Genomic DNA, 22,585 nt, shown 5'->3' with positions numbered 1-22,585 from the left:
TATCTCAATTGGAAACACCATGAAGTATCAATTGAGTTAGAAGGCTCTTAACGTGAAGAGATATATTTGATGTGGCACACATATATCTATGTGCTCTCAAAATGTACATGGCATCATTTTCATTTCTATTAGTTTGGTAAAATTGATTTAATTGAATTTTGATATATACATTTTTTTTTTTGGCTGGGTTATATATATAATTTACCCCATAAAAGGCATCTCCCAACTTGTGCTTTGAGCATTCCATTAGGTTTGCATTACCCTGTAGACTACATTGGCTTATGCATCACTATAGAAAACAATAGAGGATGCTACAGTAACATTCTTTTTAAAATGTTACTGTAGATATTGTGTTGTTGATCGATCTTGTTGTGGGATGTGGGTTCGTTGGCCATGGCTGACGCTGGGTTTGTTTTGGTCGGCTGAAAAAAACTTTTTAAATAATCTTACAGTTACAAATTATTTTAAAACATTCTTACAAATTGTTATTTTTAATTCTTACTAGTTTTTATTTGGCCTTACTTGATATCAATTTTTTTACTTACTAATAACTATTCTCTATATCAACAACTTGTAAAATAGTTTGCCGCTCTAACATCCTCTTTGTTTGAATTTTTAACGTGGTGTATTGTAAAATAAAGAACAAGATATAGAATATGTTTTAAGAGTGGTTAGGTAAAATAAAATAATAATGGCTTTGGGTGATGCAAATTACTTTTTTTTTGGGCATAAGCCTATGGGAGTGCTCTCAAAGGAGTGGTTTGAGACGCAGGGATCAAGATTCAGGGCAGCAAAATCAGTTTTTCTCTATCTAGAAATCAGCCAGCACATAAAAGAAGGGTAAAGTTTAGATGGTGTCCAAAAAGATAACAATATAATGGATAAAAATACACTAGATGTAAGTAATTTCTTTGTCTGTTGAGTTCAATGAACGGGTAAATTTACAGGGGTTCCTGATTCCAAAATTGTCTCCCCTAATGAGCTGTTGAATTCGGGGGATCCTTTCCCATTGCCTCAAAATATGCTTTTTCTGCATTAACCATTCGATCTCGGAACATTATCCATTCTTTTCCACACCTCTCCCTCACCTGACACATTAAGAACTCAAAGCTTTCAGTGCTCTTCTTGTGTTAAAAAGTGAACCATAAAATCCAACACAAATGCCACAAATTTGTATTTCTTCTCCATAAACAAGCTAGTCTAAACAAGTACAAGGGCGTGCACGCACACAGAGTATTTAAATAAATGAAGGACAGAGATTTCATTAAACTTTACATACCCCTTCCCAAGGTGCCCTCCCAATCTCTGCTTGTCCCTGTTGAAAGAAGAATTGAGTGACTATAATTTCTTTCACAGAAGATGACTTAAATGACTGGTAGTTAAAAAGCTTTGAATTTACCTGGCTCCCAAGTGAAGGAACACTTTGATGAACAATCCATTGAGAATCTACAACTCCTATCTTCTCATGAGCAGGCTGTTTCCAAGCAAGGATATGAAAGTGACAAGAACCCAATTGTCATCATAAATAAGAGCAACTAAATGCCTGAGGCAGAAAATGAGAAGGGGCAACTAACCTCTACACATTTTCTAAGAGCAAAATCAAGGCCCCATCCGTGAACGAGATCATTCTGCAATGGTGGGACAAAAATTTTAAACAAGCTAGCAAGGGATAAATTAAGGAGTGGAAGCTAGAAAAGATAAAAATGATAATCCATACCTGAATCATATGCCAAACACAACGCCATGAATCCCGAGAAAATACAGGGGCCATGATCTCAACAAACCTGCATGTTTAGAATACAAATAAATTTATTACCACCTATTCTAAGGGTTCTTGAAATGATGGAGGAAGTAAAGCACAAATCCATTTAAAATTGACCAGGGTCAGTTAAGTTTACATACGCTGCACATGGTGGCACATGTGGATTGTTACACCAACCAGGTCTCTCCTCTGTGACCCTGTTGGAGGGAAAAAAGATATAATATGGTCAATATAAAGGGGAAACCATCCGTGGAATAGGAAAAGGTTTGGGTACAAATTAGTTTGTAGCCAATGGCTACAACTCTTACTCAGTATATTTTTATTAGACGTGAATTTTGACAAATCCACCAATAGATTACATTTTCTTCTTATATCCTCCATGCTTGTAAAATTTCCAAAAGATCAAAGATCAATAGCTATGTCATCAATTAAATATTTAAATTTCAAGTTTTTGTAATTTAAAATTATGCATAAAAAATAAGATTATGGATCGAATAGTAAATAACATCCGATTGGCACAAAATTTGACATGCGTATTAACAACATAAAGAACACGGAATCCAACGGTTAGATTTTCAAAATATGTAGCTTTGTTAATTTTTTTAGTGGGAGTTGTAGCTAGATTGTAGCCAAACTTTGTCCCATGGAATATATTCTAGTCCTAATTAAGTGCACACATTTTTTAGCAGCAAATGAAGACAGATTTAAGGAGTTCTGTCACTCTTACTTGTGCACTTCACTATCACCTCTTCTCTTTGTCATCTGCCACGTTAATCCATTATTCGGTTCTAAACCAGGCTGTGAAATCTCCAAACCATGCTTCCTCACCAGTTTTATATATCTGCATTAGATAAAATGTGAAACTTTTAAGAATCCTATTTCATCACAACAGTTTTTCCATCTAAATCAGGATATGATTCAACACTCACTCTTCTGCATCAAAATGCTCTACACCAAGATCCTCATCCCAAATAAAGATGTAGTCGTAGGGAGCAACAATGTCAGGATGCAGAAAACGTTTGGCGTACCACCTTGGACCAATTTGCAGGGAGTTTACATGAAAACATGACTACATATGCCTTGGCAAAATTTTGCTACTAGCTATTACAATAACTTAAAATTAACAAAAGAGGTGTTAATTGCTAACCATTTAGTTTGCTTCCGAGCACTCACATGGATAGCTCGCCTTGACCATTCAAATTCATCCCATTCACTTGTCCGATCATCATAGTGAAACAAGACAATGGTGAAGTTTTCTGAGAACTGTAAACATAACTACCGAGTGAGGGAATGAGAGAGAAGGGGAATTGTGGAAATAAATTGAGAGAGCAAAGAATCAAACTGGCCTTTTTAACTGCTGCATCAATATTTTTCATCTGATCATAACCAACAGTGAAGGTCACAAGATACTTTGGCTTGATGGTTAAATCCTGCGAGTACCACCTCCATCAACAGATTCAAATTAGATAGACAAATCTAAAGAAAGTTAATCATTTGGGAAAATGGAGATATCTTCTTCATTGTTGGGTAAAGGGAAAATATTCATTACTAATCTAATTGAAGGTTAATGAAACAAACTAAAAGTTTGGTTGTTCACATTGACATCATTGTTGTGATGATGTATCTAAGAATGAGTTTAGCTTTATATGCAATAGTGAATTTCTTTTCTTTGTTCTGCTCAAATCACTTTTAAATGATTTTGTATATTGTTCATTTTTGTTCTCTGTTTCTGGTTTTTAAAGAACATTCTGAGCCCTCCGTCTTCAGTTTAATGCAAACAACCAAACATAATTGGGGGTTATTCAATCGTCTTTAATTCATAATACGCCATTCACAGATTCTTTGTTTAGTGGGCTCATTTCTTAATAGTCATTGCTCACATGTCAACTATCAGTCTAATTTAACCCTCCTAATCTTCATTATTCTTGCTTGTTCTCTACAAATAAACAGAGGCTCCTCCCTACCAAACTGCAGCTCTTGATGACTTTCTCTTGGGGTACTTCGCTACTTTTAAATCAAAATAGCAAGGACCACACATGAAGCAACATCACGGACTTTCTAATGGTGAATTTACAGGCCAAATGTGTCTTTCATATTAAAGTCATGGTTGAAGATGCATACCTCACTAGGTTGACCCCATAATCGACGGAGAAAAAAATCTGACTCGGCTGCAATGATATTAGGGGGTAGTCTTTCAGCCCCTCTAGGATTTGTCGGAACCCAAATCTGCATTGGAATAAAAGGGTTAGTAGCTGGTGCTAGCACATAACATCAGCAAGGGCACATGCTGGTGCTGTTCCAGGATAATTACAAAATTAGATACTAAAAATAGCAGGTCTTACAGGTTCCTCGCATTATTAGACTGAAACAGATATTAATCAGGTCGATACAATGCCCTGCCCAACCAACCCCCCCCCCCCACCCCCCCACCCCAACCCCTAAAAGAAGGAGTTAAACTGTACTAGATTTAAGTAACAACTAACAAAGACACAAGTACAGTGACTATTTGTCCTCGAGCCACATGGCATTACCAGGTTGGCTCTAATACTATTTGTCATGACTTGAGAAAAGAGTTAGTAACTTGATCACAACTAAACTATACTCCAAAAGGGCTAATCAAGTTATAACTAGAGTTCCTTGCAATAGCTTATATGGTCCAGTTCAAACAAGTAATCACCCAATGTGGTACTCAACATATGCCCAAACAACACACACTTATCCAATCCAATCCATATAATCCAAGTTATCACAATCTCACCTCTTAAATCCTTGACATCTTCATCAGGGCCCACATTATGTTCTAGTGCCCCCAAGCCACATGTTGTTACTAGGTTGGCTTCGAAACCAGTTTTCTTGACTAGAGGAAAGCACTAATGACACATGTGCTATACCCCAAAAAGACTAGTCAAGTTACAATTATGGCTCCTCATGATCCCACATATATAGCCTAACTCAACCAAGTAAACACTAGATGTGGGACTAAACACGCACACACACACAACACACACTTATCTAATTCAATACACATAACCACGGTAGCACAAACCTCCACTCAAATTCTTGACGTCCTCGTTAGGTCCTGCATTGTGCTATAGTTCCCTCAAGCCACATCCATTACTAGGTTGGCTATGATGCCATTTGTCATGATCTGAGGAAAACGCTAGTCACATATGCGCTATTTAAAAGGACTAGTTAAGTTATAGTTAGAATTCTTTGTAATCCTTATATGGCCCACTTATATGGCCCAGGTCAATCTAGTAACCACTCAATTAGGGACTCAACACATGCTCACAATACACACGCTTATTCAATCTAATCCATATAATCCAAGGTATCACATACAATGTCAAAATTTCAAGGAGGCATGGTTACATAGTACTAGACGAAGTTTGTAGGAAGCTCAAGTATAATGGGTTACTTTTCTACATCCAATCATTCATCACCAAATTAAACCTAAATTTTGCAATATTAAGAACAAAACAAACACAGACACCCATAAATGATAAAGATTCACCATTATATTACACAAAAGGTGTACCGAAAACCAGGATTTTAAATCAATGAGTGCCCTAATGAGCTCCTTGTTTCTATGCAACCCACTCCCCTCACAATCAAAATAATGGTTGTGTCTAGGTCTCCTCTCAAAATCAAAATAAGGGTTCATCTACCCATATGAATAAGACTTATTTGATCCTATTTTTTAACACAACTACCAAGTTTGTATGTAATGAACAGTTTATATTCTATTAATAATAAAAACTGACAGTTCTTATTGCAAGTTGAAAGGGATTGGCTTCCAATGTATCCTACAAGGTACATATTAATTCTCTTCTTCAATAGGGCATATAATTTCCACTCACTATTATCACAAGATGGACAATCTAGGAATTGTTACAGGCTGTTAACTCCAAATGAGGCAATATTTGGAGAACATTTGAAGAAGGCATAGAAGAATTGAGTTGACATAAAATAATTCCAGAGCATCACAATTTCAGGACAAGAGATTTTTGGAAGGAGGGAAAAACCATATTATAATGCACAAAGCAAATAATTTGAGAGAGCCTACCTCTGTATCATTATATCTGTAAAAATAAGTGGATGTGTCTCTATTACCCTTCAGAGAAGACAAAGCATTCAACAATGCTTGGCTTGAAAGGCCTGCGTACTTGTCCTCAATATACGTGAGATCGATTGAAGGAAAAAGACTGGTTGGAAGATTCATCTACCAAATTGATGTGCAAAAAAATAAGTTCCATTACTCCTAGTTGAAATCATTGGAATGGAATGGAGGAGAAACACAACCATATAAACAAAAAAACTTTTGCACCTTGGTTAATGTGAGTGTTGGAAATGACACTCCCAAAAAGAAGCCAAATACAACTCCAACAAAAGTTGTTACCATAAGCCTCATTGTCTCATTTGGTTTTCTCAGAATTCCACTGCATCCCAAAAGATGTCCATGTTATGAACTTAGAATCAAGAGAGGCAAAAAAAGAATATAACATTTTTCCTCAACACAAGAATACTGGTCGGTGGTTCCATACCTGCGAAAGGGAGTTCCCATATCAGTCAAAATCCTCCAACTCTACAATCACAAAAGTACAAGCACAAGCTGAAACCCGGCAAGCAATCGCTTTTCCAAGCACACATAAACTTAGTATTCTCACTTCTCAGAGCTTCAAAAGTAAAACAGAACCCCTCATTTTAAAACAATCGATCCTGTCAGAATTAAAAACATTGCATAAAACGTACTGCATTGATCAAACTCCACAACCATATAACAACACTACAATAAGACCACCAAACCTAAAATTAGCAACCTCATGCTCAAGCAATGTATATAAAGCATTAAAACAGCACAAAAGCTCTAATAAATTGTTCTAAACCCAACTGGTGGAGCATGACCAAAAATCAGCCGCCAAGAAACTCTAACTCAAATGACACCTCCTTCGCTTATAAGACTAAGGTGGTGGACGGCGTGGCCATGGTTCAAGGAAGAATTGTCTCCTGCATATGCAGCGTGTCTCATAGTATGTGGGCCCCCATCAACTTTGAGACACCCATTGCTTATATCTGCTGCAAGAGATACCTCCTCGACTCAAAGGGTGTGTAATTAATGAAAAATAAAAAAATTTTGAAAGAACACAAATCAGTAGGTGTGTACATAGGAACCAAATGAAATTCAGAATTGCAGACCCTACAGCGTAGAAGAAAAAGTGGGACCCCCTTTTCCAAAATGGGACCCACAAGAAATCTCCAGTGGGTCATTGTGCTTGAAGAGGATGATTCATTCAATCATCCAATACCAGCAACTGCAAAGGTTAAAGCAACCCCAACAACCTAAACAAACCAGCCAATGTTAACACTTTCTAAAATATTCACACACACACACTCTTTGACAACTTCAATTCAAATTTCCACAAACCCTTTTAAAGTTTCAACTGAAAAAACCGTATTCAGCTAAGAAAGTAGTACCTGCTTGTTCTTGTTATATTAACTACTCCAAACACACACACAAAAAATAAAATAAAATAAAATAAAACATCGTTGAAAAAATTATCTTCTATATAAGTAGCAGTCTGAAACAAACAACCATAAAAAGGAAACGAAGATTACTATGTGACAAAACAAAATCAACTTACGTGGAAACCAATGAAGAGGATTAAACTCTCTGCCCCAGAAGAACAAAGTCCTTTAGAATGAATAACAATACACTACCGATCGAAAATTTTCTGGAGTGACTCTCCAAAGGGTCCTCAAAAAAAGTAAACTTTTTTTGTGTTTGTGAACTCAGAAGTCAGAACTGAAATGAGCTCTAAAAAATTTGGAAACGATATAAAGAAGTAAATGCTAGTAATAAATAGTATTTATTAACACTAGCAAAGAAAGGCAATTGTATAAGAATAAGTTAATGAAACTTAAATGGGCATGTTTTTAAAGTGTACTAATTTAAAGTAGTGTTTATGAAAAAGGAAAGAAAGTAATAATATTTTGAAACTCATAAATGTGATATTAGACTTTTTTTTTTTTTATGAAATAGTTTATTAATAATTAATAATTGCTCGTAGACTTTTTTTTGAAATAGTTTATTAATAATTACTCGAAAAATACCCGTTAACATAACTAATATTAATAAATTATTTTAAGAAAATTTTGACATAATTTTAATGAGAAATATAAAAAAGTGTAATATTAAAGTCACAAATTATTTTACAACATTTTTATAAATTGTTGATTTGTCAACTTTTTATTGGTTTTCATTTAGGCCCATCATTAACTTCATTTTTTCATTTATTAATAATTACTCACCACATCAGCAGTTTGTAATTTTTTTTGCAAAAAAAAATTATATCTCTAGCATTACTCTATAAAAAAATCATTAAAAAAGTAATTATTTTCTCTTATATTTATAAAACGTGTTTAAAAATATTTTCTAAACTAATGCACTCGGGACATCAATTAACTTTTTAATTTTTATCGTAATATAAAATTAAGAGATATTTATGATTTGAATTTCAAAAGAGCTAAGCAAAGATTATATGATTTTTAATACTAATATTTAAAGTTAATAGATGTAAACTAAGCTGTGTCTGTGTGATTTGAATTTCAAAAGAGCTAAGCTAAGCAAACATTATTATATGATTTTTAATATTAATATTTTTGGTGTGTTTTGTTTTGTTTGTAGGGGGTGTTCTCTTTAACGTGTCGTTTTCGTTGGTGATCTTCTAAAGGAATTGTGGTGGGTCACAGTCACTCTCTCTCTCTCTTATGTGGGACCCTCTTTGTTGTTTACATTTAAATTTGTGATCATTGGTACAAAGTCTTTTTACAATAATATACAATAAAGTTTGAGGTTGACATATTCTAATCTGTAACGTGACATGACATTACTTCACATTAATTGTTTTTTTTGGTTTTTTTTTGGTTTTTACATTAATTGTTTTATGATTATAAAATATTATGTACACTTTAAATTTAAGTAGCTTATTTATTCACCCTCAAAAAAAAAAAAAGTAGCTTATTTATTCCTTAAATTTTGAATTTTTTTTAATAAATACAATAGAATTTCAACCTAATTTTCGTTCTTACTTTTTATTATCAAACTCAAACATCTCCGGATTGATTGTGGGTGTGAGGAGAAATGAGTTGAGTAGGAATATTGGGCCGTGGGCCATGCTCGAGGATGTAGGGTGGCCCAAAAAGGGTTGAACAGTAAGGCAAGCTTGTAAAGCAAAGAGACGAGGATAAGAACAAGTAATAACGAACAAAGGTTGTTTCACGAGGATCCAAACTTCCTTAGGAAACGCTGTAGGGGATTGGAGCCCGGTTCCCTAGAGGATACTGTGCGAAAGGGTACCATGCTTCTAAGGATAAGTTTCAGATAAAAAAGTCCACAGTGAACCAGGAAATATCTGAGAAGAAGGTTATTACCACCACATTAAATGTTCTGCACCTAACTAACTGACTGCATTTATGTGGAAATAATACCTGAACAGTGATATTGAGCCTTACAACTACACACAAAGGTTCCAGAAGAACTCTAATGGAACAAGCATCCAGAACATCATTTATACAATCAACAAATAGAAGACTGGGATTGAAAATGAATAAGACTATACATAGAAAAGACCCAAGTGAGAAATGGGGTATGTAATCATTAAGAGAGAGAAAGAAAGAGAGAACATCTTGTACTAAAAGAAACTTAAGTGAATATAAGAACACTTGATCCTCGGACTTGACCGAGGAGTATCATTCCCTTCAAATTGTGTTTTCTTATCTTTCTGGCGCGAACCCAATTTCTTGTGGCCCATACATGATTTGCTAAGTCTTACTTGTAAGATCTACTTTCTAACAAATATATTGTTTTGAACTCGTTGGGCCATCATCCATTTCTATTGGGCTGAGGGTCAAAATCTAGTACTAACGGTGGGTATAAGTAGAATTCAAAGTTCGAACCCCAGATATATCATTCATTAAAAAAAGATTATAGTGGTAGCAGTTTGATTTTAAATTTTGAATTTAAATTTCTAACTTCACGCCCTCCAAAAAAAAAAAAAAAAAAAAAAACTCTTACTTCACCATGTTACAATTAAAGTAATAAAAAAAATAAACTTAAAAAGAACCAAACTTTGATTAGGTTTCACCATCCAAAAAAAAAAAAAAATTGTAATTGTAATTGTGCTTCACCTTGGCTGTATCTTGCAGTTCTTGGACAGCTTTTTTGATGACCAACATGAAATAATTTTATAAAAACAGAGACAGCAATTCTTGGACAACTGTGTCAAGAGAGAAAGGGCTGAATCAGAACATATATTGTGTGTCTGTACCTGTATAAGATCAACTTTATTTATTTATTTTTCTTCCCTTCATGGAATAGAACATCCTAAAATTATGTTGGAGACAAAAAAAAAAAAAAATTACACGACTTCTGAAGTACCATATCTATAATTTTATATGCATTATTCACATTTTTTAATCACGTTCGTATTAAAACATGAAATGAATGACATGTACCAACGATGAGTGTATGATAATCCATCCCAATAAATTATTCTCGTGCTCAAGCAAAATGTTGGGAAAGTGGTTAATTCATAATTGGCAGCCACGTGAATGGGGGAGTGTGATGTATAAGCAGATCGATGGGAATTTTTTATCTATAATTTCTTAGTTATTTTATGGATGAACTTTGCTAATCGATGCTGTTGAGGCTCAGGCATGTGATCGAGTTTCAATTCTGGAGGTTACTACTTATTAATTAATTGCTTATCAGGATAGCTCTTGCAAATGAGCCGGCCAATTGTTTGATTTGTTTGTTTAAATTAAAGAGATAATGGCCTCCCACAAACTCAAATGTCTCTTTTTTGCTTTGGATAAAATAAATTGCTAAACTTTAATCTATATATTCAAAATGAACCGGCCCCCCAATTAAAGAGTTCCCCCAAAACCCACAAAAAGGAGTTCTATTAATATAATGGGTTACACCTTAGGCCGAAAGAAGAAAGCAAGTGCTTGTTTCCTTGTCGGCTTGTTGCTTTAATATATATATATATATATAGAGAGAGAGAGAGAGAGAGTATAATTTTTACTTTTATGTGCCGTTTGGTACGGTGGAATCCACATTACTCCTGACATTCAGATTCTTGGGAATGTGATTCCTTACAATCTGAGATTTTGAATGCCTAAGAATATAATTATTCTTATGGTTGGTTTCATTGGGAATCTAATAAGATTCCTAGAAATGTGAGATGATAATGTTTCGTTTAGAGAAATGATATGTCTACAACATTTTTACAACAAATTCTAAGTGACAAGTTATTACTGGTTGTTATTATTAGGGCAAAAAAGAAATCTTAGTATTAGTTTCAAATTTGAACCAATAACAACTAACCACTTGTGATTTGTTGTAGACGTAGCATCTCTCGTTGGTTTATTCACAGGAATCTTAAATAAATTATTTATTTTCACATTCTATCCTTAGATTTGAATGTGAACTACCAAGTCCTTTAAAAAATATATATATCTTCCTCTAAATAAATAATGAAAAATAAAATATAAACTATAAATTAAGACAAATTTCATTAAAACTATAGTCTAACATTTCAAATTGACAAGTACAATACAAAAATAACTATTTAAATTCTCAAATATTTTATTCTTAATAATAATTTTTAAAGAAAATATCAATAGAATTGTCTATCCTTATGTTGTTTTGGAGGGAAAAGATATTAATGATTTGTTTTGTATTTTATCTTAATTGCTTAAATGATAAGGAAAAAATGGTTAAAATTGTCAATTTATAAAAAAATACAATTTCTTTTAAACTTGAAAATCTGGATACCCACCTATTTTAAAGGGAATCCACATTTCTACTAAAAGGGGGTTAAAGGGAGAATCCAGATTCCCTTGGCATCTGATTCTCTAGCGTGATTTGCAACCAAACATAGGAATCTTTAAACGTTTCTGGAAATTCTAAAACATTACCCCAACTCATGAACATTTCATAATTTTTCATCTAACGTATGAGACATTAAATGTTCTAAATCTTGTGATTTTCTCAAATTATTTCTGAAATTTATAAAATATCTCATTGAATTGGATTGTAGAAGATGTTTATTTCTTAATTGCCACCTATAAAAAAAATCCTAATGAATCTTCACTATTGTAAGTGTTTGCTTTCTGAAAATTTTCTTCCATTTTCCTAATAGAACTCCCCATTTACAAACATGGACAAATGACAGAAGATTCTCAAATCTTTGAATCTATTACTATGCCTAGAATCGCATGTGTGCTTACTAAATTTATGAATTTTGTTTCAAATGAGTTTGGAATTACATCAATGAAGAGGACTTCGCGATTAAAACAACACTAAAGTTACAAAGTAAGGAAATTCACACTTTGCATCAACAGAGTTTGAGAAATATATAATCATTGAAGAGAGTCCTCACTCAATTTGTCAATTAGGACTATCAAACTAATTTTGTCTTATTTCTAACACTAAATGCTACACTACTCATAAAGATATAAAGTAAAAGATTTTATTCAAATAATTTGTGTCCCTTTCCTCTTTTATGTCTTCCCCTTTTTATAATATGAGAATTACCGTTATTATATGAAATTGCTTCTAAAGTTTTAAGATGAAAGATATTGATTCAAATGATCCATGCTCCTTCTTTTCTTTATGTCATCTTCTTTTATATTATGAGAATTTTCATTATTATATGTGGAAAATTGATTCAAATGGTCCATGCTCCATCTTTTCTTTATGTCATCTTCTTTCATCTTCTTTTAAGATGAAAGATATTGATTCAAATTATTCATGCTCCTTCTTTTCTTTATGTCATCTTCTTTTATATTATGAGAATTTTCATTATTATATGTGGAAAATTGCGCTGACTTCTTCTAAGGTTTTTTTGTTATTAAACTCACCTCCCCATTAATTTAGAATAAAACGCTCATCTCCCTTAAAATGTAAAATATTTACATTGACCTCCTCTGGGTGACTGGAAAAAAAAAGCATTAAAAATTCTTTAATTTTTTATTTTATCTCCCACTTAAATTGTTGTCCACATCACCTCTAATAGCAATTTTGTTATATGAGGAAAATTGCGCCGACTTCCTTTAAGGTTTTTTGTTATTACACTCACCTCCCCACTAATTTAGAATAAAACACCCATCTCCCTTAAAATGTAAAATATTAACACTGACTTCCCTTGGATTACTGAAAAATGCTTTAAAATTTTTTAATTTTTTTTATTTATAATTTATCGCTGCTTAAACTATTATCCACATCCCCCCTAATAGGAAATCAGGATTTTTTAAAAGTATTTTCTCAACCTTTATGATAGGTTAGTGCAAATAGTTACCATTTTAGATAGAAGGGAGATGAGTATAATAACAGAAAACCTCAAGAAAAGTCAATACAATTTTTTTCTACTATTTGAATATACCACAAAATTATTTGTATTTATCCATTTTCTTCAACAAAACATTGACACAAGTCACCCTTATTGCTTTTCTCAACAAAAATAAAAAATGTTACCCTTATTGCTCCATTTGTCACCCATAAAATTAATTTATTTTGATGTGGCTTTTTTTATTTATAGTAATGATAATTGATAAGGACACATCTTTAATTACTTTCACTTTAACTCACCATTAATATCACTTTTAATATGCATTAATCACATTGAATCATATTAGTAAAAGTGAATTGGTTGAAGAATAATGCTACAACTACAAACTATTTTACAACATTTTTACAAAATGTTGATGTGACTAACCTCTTATTGGTTTTCATCTAGGCCCACTGTTAATATCACTTTTTCATTTACTAAGAATCACTCACCACATCAGCATCAATAGTTTATAAATTTTTTTTGTAGAATAGTTTGTATCTCTAGCATTATTCTTGGTTGAAACTCAACAATTACATTTACCACCCACAACAATTTGCAAGTCTTATGACAGTAGAACTTGTAGTACCTTTAGCATTATTCAAAATATATATGGATAAACAAGGAACACAATGCCACCAAAACGAGCCTGGACATGGTACGTTGTTAACACAATAACTCTTTAATCCTACCTAAGAGTGTTCACCAAACCGCACAACCACACGTAAACCAACCAAAATTCATGAATATTTCACAAATTTTCATCTAACATATTAGACCTCAATTGTTCTAAATCTTATGATTTTCTCAAATTATTTTAGAAATTTATAAAATATCTCATTGAATTGGATTGAAGAACATGTTTATTTTTAATTGCCACCTAAATTTCTAATGAATCTTGACAATTGCAAGTGTTAGTTTATGATATTTTTTTTCATTTTCCTAATAAAATTCCTCATTTACAAACTTGGGCAAATGAGAAAAGGTTCCCAAATCTTTGAATATATTAATTAATATGCCTAGTCTTACATCGGTGTGCTTACAACTTTTATGAATTTGGTTCAAATGAGTTTGGAATTGCCTCAGTGATGATGACTTCACAATTAACACAACACTAAAGTTACTAAGTAAGGAAATTCACACTTCAGAAATGATACTTAGGTTGTGTTTGGTATTGGCTTAAAAAGCCAGTATTTTTTACTATTTAGTTTATTTTTGCTACTATCCAGCTTATTTTTGCTACTATTTATGTGTCCCATTACACTTTTTGGTACTATTCATAGGTTCTACTATACTATTTCAACTACCTTTTAGCTTTTTTATAGTACTTTTAGCAAAAAAAAGTTTTCAGTTTCAGCTAAATAAGTTGTTCCTAAATAGACTCTTACTTGCATTAACAAAGTTTGAGCAATATAATTTTTGAAGAGAATCCTTGCTAAATATGTCAATTAGAAATTGCTTTAAATATTTTAATTAAAAAAAAAGTTGCTTAAAAGATTTAAGATGAAAGACATTGATTTGAATGAACCATGTCCCTTCCCTCCTTTTATAATATGAGAATTCTCACTTTTTTTAAATTTTTTTTTTTTTGTTTTTGTTTTTTCTCAATTCTATTCTCGCTGTTATATGAATATACCATTATTTAGCCCAAAAAATAAATAAATTAATATACCATAAAACTCTTTGTCTAATCCATTGTTTCAACAAAACATTGGCAAAACGCACAAGTCACCCTTATATGTCCTTATTGCTCCATTTGTCACCAATAAAATTTGGGTTGATGTGACTTCTTTTTATTTATTTATTTAATTTTTATATAAGATAGAATTTCTACTCTAATCTAATCTAAGTGTATATGTGGGTGAAGCTCCCTCTTGAAAACTTGAACTCTAACCCTTACCCCCTACACCCCACAAACACTTATACTTATAGAGTGACTTCTTTTAAATAATGTTAGGAACAAAACATTTTTCACAAATGTTTACTTGATCTATTGTAATTGAAATAACATTAATTTCACTTGAACTAATCATTAACACCACTTTTAATATACATTAATGACAATGAACCATGTGAAAAAAAAAAAAGTATCATATGATGTTGAACTTATTATTTTATTTTGGCGTGAACTAGGAGCACAATGCCAACAATCTTTACCGTGGATTTAGTGAGTTGGGCTTTATTACATTTACTGGGTGATTTTATAATTTTGGATTTTCACTCGGTGAATAAATCTCGTCTTTGTGTACTGGTGTATTTGTTCTTTATTATATATATAAGCGAGGTTTTTTTGCAATCTGAATTGTAGGAATTTTTATGCAACCCACTATGACACTACATGACCGTTAAATAATACATGTGGATGGTTCTTTTAACGGCCACATAGTGAGTTGCATAAAAAAACCTACAACCTAGGATATTGTATAAAAACTTTTTATGCTTAAATATAAATATATATATATATATATATATATATAGGGTTTAGGGTTCCATGTTATGCTTAAATATTGACCAAGTAACTACCCAGGTGAATAATTGAATAAATTATTAAAATTAGTAGTAAGATGTTGTATGGGTCTATTATAGTGTTTTTTTGTTGGGTTACACGTGTGAGTAAAGTCCCACATTAAATAAAGATAAAAAGAATGAGTAGTTAATATAACATAATTGAGCACATACTCATTGGGTTTAGGCCTTTTGGGTTAAAGTATGTCTCTATATGTTATATTAATTACTCAATAAAGGAGTATGTGTACTGGAAGCCCTTTCGCAAATAGAGTGGGGCAGGTCCCTTTCGCAGTTAGAGTGGAGACAATATATTGCACCAAGCAAGCTCATAAAACCCACACAAAAAATCTTGGAAAAGGCCCAACAAAGGAGTATTATTGCCAATTGTGTTAGACAACGGTGAAGTGCGAGGCTCCTATAGAGGATAAAAGATGTGTGGTGTTGACACGTGGAGGCCTATGGATGATGCGTTGATGAAGTGAAAAGTCCATTAGGCACGAGGGAGTGAGTAGGATTTGATTATGGCCCACAGAAAGGTAGAGACTCACACGTGAAAGGGAGATTGTTAGATTACACGTGTAAGTGAAATCTCACGTTAAATGAAGATAAGAAAAATGAGTAGTTAATATAACATAATTAAGCACATACTCATTGACTACTCATTGGGCTGAGGCCTTTTAAGTTAAAGTGTGTCTCTCTATGTTATATTAATTACTCAAAGAAGTTCCTCAAGATGTTTATCTCCCCAACATTTTTCATGACCAACATTTATTTATAGGAAAAAGTTTAGCTACAAAACTGGTTGCAGTCTAAGGCTACAACTTTACTCAATATCTTTTTATTTGAGGCGCATTTGGAAAAATCCACTATTGGATTACATCTTTTTCTTATATCCTCCATGCTTACAAAATTTCTAGAAAATTAAAGATCAATAGCTATGTTATCAATAAATTGTTTAAATTGCAAATTTTTATAATTTAAAGTTTTGCATAATATATAAGCTTATAGATCAAATAGTAAATAATATCTGATTGACACAAAATTTGACATGTGTATTAAGAGTGTAAAGAACATGCAATTCAACAATTAGATTTTCAAAATATGCAGTAATGTTTATTTTATTGAGTAATGTTTTTGCCTTAGGCTACAACCAGTTTTGTAGTTGTAAGGGCAGAATTTGGATTGGACCCAATATAGGATTGGGTTTTAGCCTAATAAGCCCAAATAATGAATTTGTAGAGCGTGGGTAAAAGAACTAGTTCTATTTTGTGATAAAGACAATAACCGTTGTTTAGTTAAGAAAATCAAACACAAGTGAAATGAGAAAAGTCGTACTCGGCACAATCCGAGGATCTATATTATAATATCCAGTTGATGATCAATGTTACAAGAGTTCAAAGGATTATTACAAGGATTTCTTGATTTCTCCCTGTGTCTCCTTTGGGCCACCTCTCCTATATACTATAATTTTGGTATCATCCCTACCATACATGTGTAGGTTAGTTTCTAGGAACTCCTTCTTGTCCCATCCAATACCTCCCAGAACCTTCAACTAGCAGCTGTAAGACTGCTTAACCACTGTTTAGGTATCACCTCCACATTAATGCGGCCAGAGAGTTAGCTGGGATGCATTTAATGTGGAGGTAGCAACTTTTGAAGATATTTGTTGCCTCCCTTTTCTCATCCATTATCTAATGTTTGACTTCTAACTGTGATGCAACCTTGAAAGATGTCCAAGATGATAAGACATTCTTACTAACCTCGGATCTCTGTTTCCGAGATGACTTTTCTCCTCGGACATATTTTGGACTATCATATACAATCCTTATTTCTTCTTCTTATACCATTCCCATTATAACCTTATTTAACTATCCTCGGATTGGGCCATAGGCCCAATTCGTACAGTTTTAGTAGTACATTCTGGCTAATTGGCCCCCACAATAGTCCCTCAAAATCTTGCTTTTCGACTCCTCGAGAGAAAAGAAGGATTTTGATATCCTCAGCCTATCCCATTTATGGTTATGCCTTGTCTACCCAAACTCCCAAATACCTTTTTACCTGCCCAAGGCACGCTCCTGATGCTTCGGTGTCCAGAGTGTGCCATCATTAAATTTTGGCGGCACTCTTGTCCCCCACGTTTAACAACAGGATGTAAATCCAACGGTGGAGGATTTTCCTAGGTTTACGAGCGGGAATTTTTCCGCTTGTAACTTTTGTGCCACTATAAATAGCTTTTCAAATCAATTCCCTTTCCTACTTTCAACAATCACATAGTCCTAGAGCTCATACACTGAACCTATCACTTTCTCTCACTTCCCTGTGCGTCTACAAATACTAAAAATTTGTCCGGGGACCTTCTTTTCAAACCTGTAAGTTTCCTTGAACCCTCTTAGTTTTCGTTTCAAACTTGTTAATATTTCTTCAAAACTTCTTAGAAAATGGGTAAGTTCAAGGGTTTAGTTGAATCCGAGGAGGATAGGGAAAGGTTTAGGGCTAAGTACAGGATCCCACCAACAGTGGGTATGAGATACGCTACCCAGGGGGAATGGGTAGATGCTAGGAAAATAGGAGAGGTGGTCATCCCAATGATCGTCTTCATAGAGGGAGGGATGACCATTCCCATGGGTAACATCACGAGGAACTATCTTAGGTTCTTTAGATTATCTCCCACACAATGCGCTCCAAATATGTTTAGAGTATTAGGGAGTATAGAAGTCCTAAATGAGAGAATGAACTCGAATTTGATCCACCACGATGTGAACTGGGTGTACAACCTACACCATTTGACGGGGCAGGGATATTACCTTAAGTCAAGGTATCCTAAAGTAAAGTTAATACAATGCCTCCCTACATCAAACAAAGGGCTAAAGGAGGATTTTTTAATCTTTTCTGGGGAATGACATGATGGCCTTCCCTATCCGATTGAGAAGGGAGCACCAGGTGGGGGTATAGTCATAAATTTATGCACCCTGGCTTATATTTTCCCTTTGTTTCACATTATCTCTGCTTCTAACAAAATTTCCTTCCACTTTAATGATTTTGCAGATAGACGTTCTACCAAACCTCGGCTCAGCTTAGTCAACAGAGAGAGCCTAGATAAAATTTTACGATCTGAGGTGTTCGTAAACGAAGCCGATGGTCAATTACGAGCAGCGCACATAATCCTTGGGTACATGCCCATTTCTTTTGCATTTCAAGCCCCCAAGTGTGTGATAAAAGCTAATGATCCTTGACTCCATCATATTAGTGTAGCCTACGAAGGATTCGTCGTTCCTGAGGGTATTCCAATTCCTGAAGGTACACCCCTTACTCAACCACTCTTTGTGGGAATCCCTTCAGTAGGAGCATCATCGTCCCAACCTGTTCTTAAGGAAGAGGAGGAAGAAAGAGAAAAAAAAGAAGAAGAAAATCTAGAGGGGATTGTAACTTTGTTAGACTCCTCGGACGAATTTAAAGTGTTCAACCAACCTCCATCTTCCGAGTGTACATCGGCTAACATTGACTTTCAGCAACAAGCAAACGTCATCACTTCGGATGAAATGGGTATCCAAAGGAAATCCCAAAGAAGTTTAATGGACATAATAGAGTCTCAGCCCAGAAAAGGTGCATCGGGGAAATCCACACAGCCCAAACTTTTTCCTCCTCTTCCCAAATCTCCTCTTCCTCCTCCTCAGCCGTTTTTGCCATCTAGACCTGAACCTGCTGATCCGAAAAGGAAGAGAGAGCAGAAGGGTAAAGAGGTAGTGGAGGCCGGGAGGTCTCGTCCTGCTTATAAAGACGAGACCCAAAGAGCTGCAAAGCATCAAAAGATTGGTCAAACATGGCAGAAAGCCTTGGAGAGCGGGGATAATCAGCCACCTGAGCCTCAGGCTTGGCTTCCAGCTCCAATGATAAATGGTGAACCCTTGAGGGATGATGCATCCATCAGGGATTTCAATGGAGGTGCTGGGTGCCATGTGGCCTCGGCTTTGGAGGAGGCTCTATTACTCCCCACTGAAATGGCTGAGCTGCGATCTATCAAGAAGAATGAGGTTTTCCTTAACCTCAAAAGGTATCTGGGCATAGTATGATGCTATCTCCCTTTTTTTTCTTTGTTGTTATTTGTTAGGTTACTAACCCTTTTCTTTTAGGCTGTCCAAGCCACTTTCAGGGTTGAAGAGATAACCAACTCTTGCTATTGGCAGTTGGGTGACAAGAGGAATAGGCGCATAGCAGCTATGCAGTCGTTCAACGTTGCAGATCAATCCAACAAAGATCTAAGGAATAAGCTGATTGAGGAGGAAAGGGCCAAGAAGAGTGCTGAATCGGCTCTGGAGAGCGCTCAGAGGCAGGCCGAGGATTAGAGGTAGCTCCTGCGTAATGCCAATGATCAGCTGGCTTCTTCCAAAGAGCAAATAGTCGCCCTCCGGAAGAAACTAGAAGAAGCCCAGAAGCTTAAAGATCAAGCCGAGAGGTTGAAAGCTGAGGCCGGGAAGGCAAAAATGGAGGTCGAGAAGGCTCCGGACGAGGCTGAACAGCATGGTGACGAGGTCGGCGTAGCTGAAACCGAGGAAGCCCTTCGGACAAAGGTCCCTGCTGTGTGCCGAACCTATTATGCTCAGACTTGGGAGGAAACCCTTAACCGAGATGGGGTTGAGGCTTCTTCTAAGCTGAGAAGGCCAGAACACATCTATTTCCCACTAGCCATACGAGCCTCGGACCTTCCTTCCACTCAAGGTGAAGTAGCCTCTACAGTTACTGACTCGATTAAAGAAACACAGCCTCAGGATCCTCTTCCTCCCAGTCAGCAGGAGCAAACAAAAGAACCTGAAGTTTCCAAGGAAATATCCTCGGATAAGGCCGCAGAGGTTCCACAAGATGGGGCAGCTTCCCAAGGTTTTGAACAGGTCTTAGCTTCAGTTACCATGCCTACCGAAGGAGCCCCTAAAGAAAAAGAAAAAATGATTCCTACTGAAGCAGCTAAACCAGCTAGCAAGACTTCCAAGGACAAGCTTTAGATAAAATTGAAACAATGAATCTTCATTTTTGTAATGTAGTTACAATTTCTGTAATGGAATTTCTTTTTTCCAAGACATGTTTTAATGAAATATGCATTTTTACTTTCTCAAATTTGTATGAGTTATTTTCTTCATTTATGTAATTTTCATTTTGATTGTCCTTTGTTTGAACATAATCATATGCCATGAAAGTACAAGGTTGCTTACACAAGAGAAAAACAAAGTTTACACATATTTTTAATTGGTAATTGGAGTGAATCAAAACTATTGAATCCGTAGTACTATTAAGACACACTTTGAATCTATCAATTCTAACAAGTTTAATCTTTAAGAAAATGTTCTAATGTTTGACCAAATAACAGCCAAGTCCAAGGCATCCTAAAATGCTTTAAGTGATGCCCATGGGCTTACTGCGATTTACATTTTTACTGGGTGATAACAAACCTTGTGATCCGAGAGAGAGAATTAGGGGTTTATTTCTTTTAAATGCTTGAGTTAATGTTTGACTAACACTTTAATAGGTACCATAGTGTATTAATTTTCATTAAGTCTGTGGTCCGAAGAGCCTAACATGACTTAGTTTCTATTTAATACTTCAATAGATGTCAAGGGGTATTAATTTCCACTAAGTCTGTAGTTCGAGGATCCTGACATGACTTAGTTTCTGTTTAATACTTCAATAGATGTCAAGGGGTATTAATTTCCACTAAGTCTGTGGTCCGAGGATCCTGACATGACTTAGTTTTTGTTTAATACTTCAATAAATGTCAAGAGGTATTAATTTCCACTAAGTCTGTGGTCTGAGGATCCTGACATGACTTATTTTCTATTCAATACTTCAATAGATGCCAAAGGGTATTAATTTCCACTAAGTCTGTGGTCCAAGGAACCTAACATGACTTAGTTTCTGTTTAATACTTCAATAGATAGGGAAACACATGATACATGATTGGAATGAATTAAAGAAGAACTAAACAGGACTGTTTTATTAATAATAATACCTCTTTAGGTTGTTTACATTCCAATGATGGAGTACAGTTTTTTCATCTAGATCCTCCAAATAGTACGCACCTATTCCTACCACTGAAATGATGCGATACGGTCCTTCCCAATTAGGCCTTAACTTTCCCCAGGCTGGATTCCTAGTAGTACCCAAAACTTTTCTCAATACCAAATCTCCTGGGGCTAACGGTCTTAGCTTTACATTGGTATCATAACCTTGCTTGAGCTTGTGCTGGTAGTAGGCCAGTTGGACCATTGCAACCTTCGATTGCCCGTGGCCCAGGGGAATGGGCCAAGAATGTCCAGCCCCCATTACGTAAAGGGCCAGGGGCTGTTGACCGATTCAAATGGCCTGCTGGTTAGTGGATCAATGGGGCATGCTTTTGGCACTGTTCACATTTACGTACATACTTTACGGCATCGTTCTGCATCTGTGGCCACCAGAATCCTTGAGTCATTGCTCGATGTGCCAATGAACATCCCCTTACATGACTGCCACACACCCCATCATAAAACTCGGCCAGAAGTTCATTAACTCTGTTAGGGTGTAAGCACAAAAAGTACGGCCCCCCAAAAGACCTCCAATACAGCTTACGGTTTGTCGATAACCAGTACCGAGCAGCTACTTGGTGAACCTTGTTAGCTTCTTTCTCATCATTCGGGATTCAATCCTTGGCCAAGAAGTCAATGATTGGGTCCATCCAACATGGCTCGGCCATCGAAATCATTGCAACACCAACACCAACCACTATATTAATGTCCGGCTCCGCTATGAGCTCTACCTTGATTAACCGAGGCACATCCTCCGTTATTGATAATGCCAACGTGGCTAGAGAATCAGCATGTCTGTTTTGCCCTCGGGCCACTTGGGTCACCTTTACCGTTCTAAACTCACTCAAGACTTGCTTTACCACTTGTAAATA

The 22,585-nt window shown here is 35.0% G+C and overlaps 1 protein-coding gene across 8 annotated transcripts; it reads right to left on the bottom strand.

Annotated features, from left to right (window-relative positions):
- Nucleotides 1-800: 800 nt before the first annotated feature.
- On the bottom strand, nucleotides 801-10,107 carry LOC115976562. Of its 8 annotated transcripts, none has more exons than XM_031097902.1 (16): nucleotides 9,950-10,107; nucleotides 7,405-7,577; nucleotides 6,307-6,481; nucleotides 6,090-6,201; nucleotides 5,829-5,984; nucleotides 3,884-3,988; nucleotides 3,109-3,192; nucleotides 2,910-3,025; nucleotides 2,692-2,793; nucleotides 2,490-2,603; nucleotides 1,903-1,959; nucleotides 1,718-1,784; nucleotides 1,575-1,628; nucleotides 1,400-1,474; nucleotides 1,280-1,315; nucleotides 801-1,088 (listed from the first exon to the last, which is right to left on the bottom strand). In XM_031097902.1, exons 3-16 carry the CDS (start codon nucleotides 6,324-6,326, stop codon nucleotides 975-977), a joined length of 1,212 nt encoding a protein of 403 aa, XP_030953762.1. In that variant the 5' UTR covers nucleotides 6,327-6,481; nucleotides 7,405-7,577; nucleotides 9,950-10,107; the 3' UTR covers nucleotides 801-974. The 8 variants fall into 8 exon arrangements, with proteins under 8 accessions (XP_030953762.1, XP_030953763.1, XP_030953765.1 ...); XM_031097903.1 differs by lacking the exon at nucleotides 9,950-10,107 and adding an exon at nucleotides 6,964-7,102 and having other exon boundaries at nucleotides 7,405-7,612; XM_031097905.1 differs by lacking the exon at nucleotides 7,405-7,577.
- Between the last annotated feature and the right edge of the window lie 12,478 nt (nucleotides 10,108-22,585).

Source organism: Quercus lobata, chromosome 2 (assembly GCF_001633185.2).
Source record: "Quercus lobata isolate SW786 chromosome 2, ValleyOak3.0 Primary Assembly, whole genome shotgun sequence".
Taxonomy (NCBI): Eukaryota; Viridiplantae; Streptophyta; class Magnoliopsida; order Fagales; family Fagaceae; genus Quercus; species Quercus lobata.
The sequence above is the reverse complement of the archived record's forward strand: the minus strand, read 5'-3'. Positions and strand labels throughout refer to the sequence as shown.

What these genes read in the sequence shown, in the direction of transcription:
- LOC115976562 (XM_031097902.1), bottom strand. Translation starts at nt 6,326, where the DNA reads ATGGGAACTCCCTTTCGCAG. An exon ending in TATGGGGTCAACCTAGTGAG is followed by an intron (nt 3,193 to 3,883) that starts GTATGCATCTTC and finishes TGGTACTCGCAG; the next exon opens with GATTTAACCATCAAGCCAAA. An exon ending in GAGCATTTTGATGCAGAAGA is followed by an intron (nt 2,604 to 2,691) that starts GTGAGTGTTGAA and finishes TATCTAATGCAG; the next exon opens with ATATATAAAACTGGTGAGGA.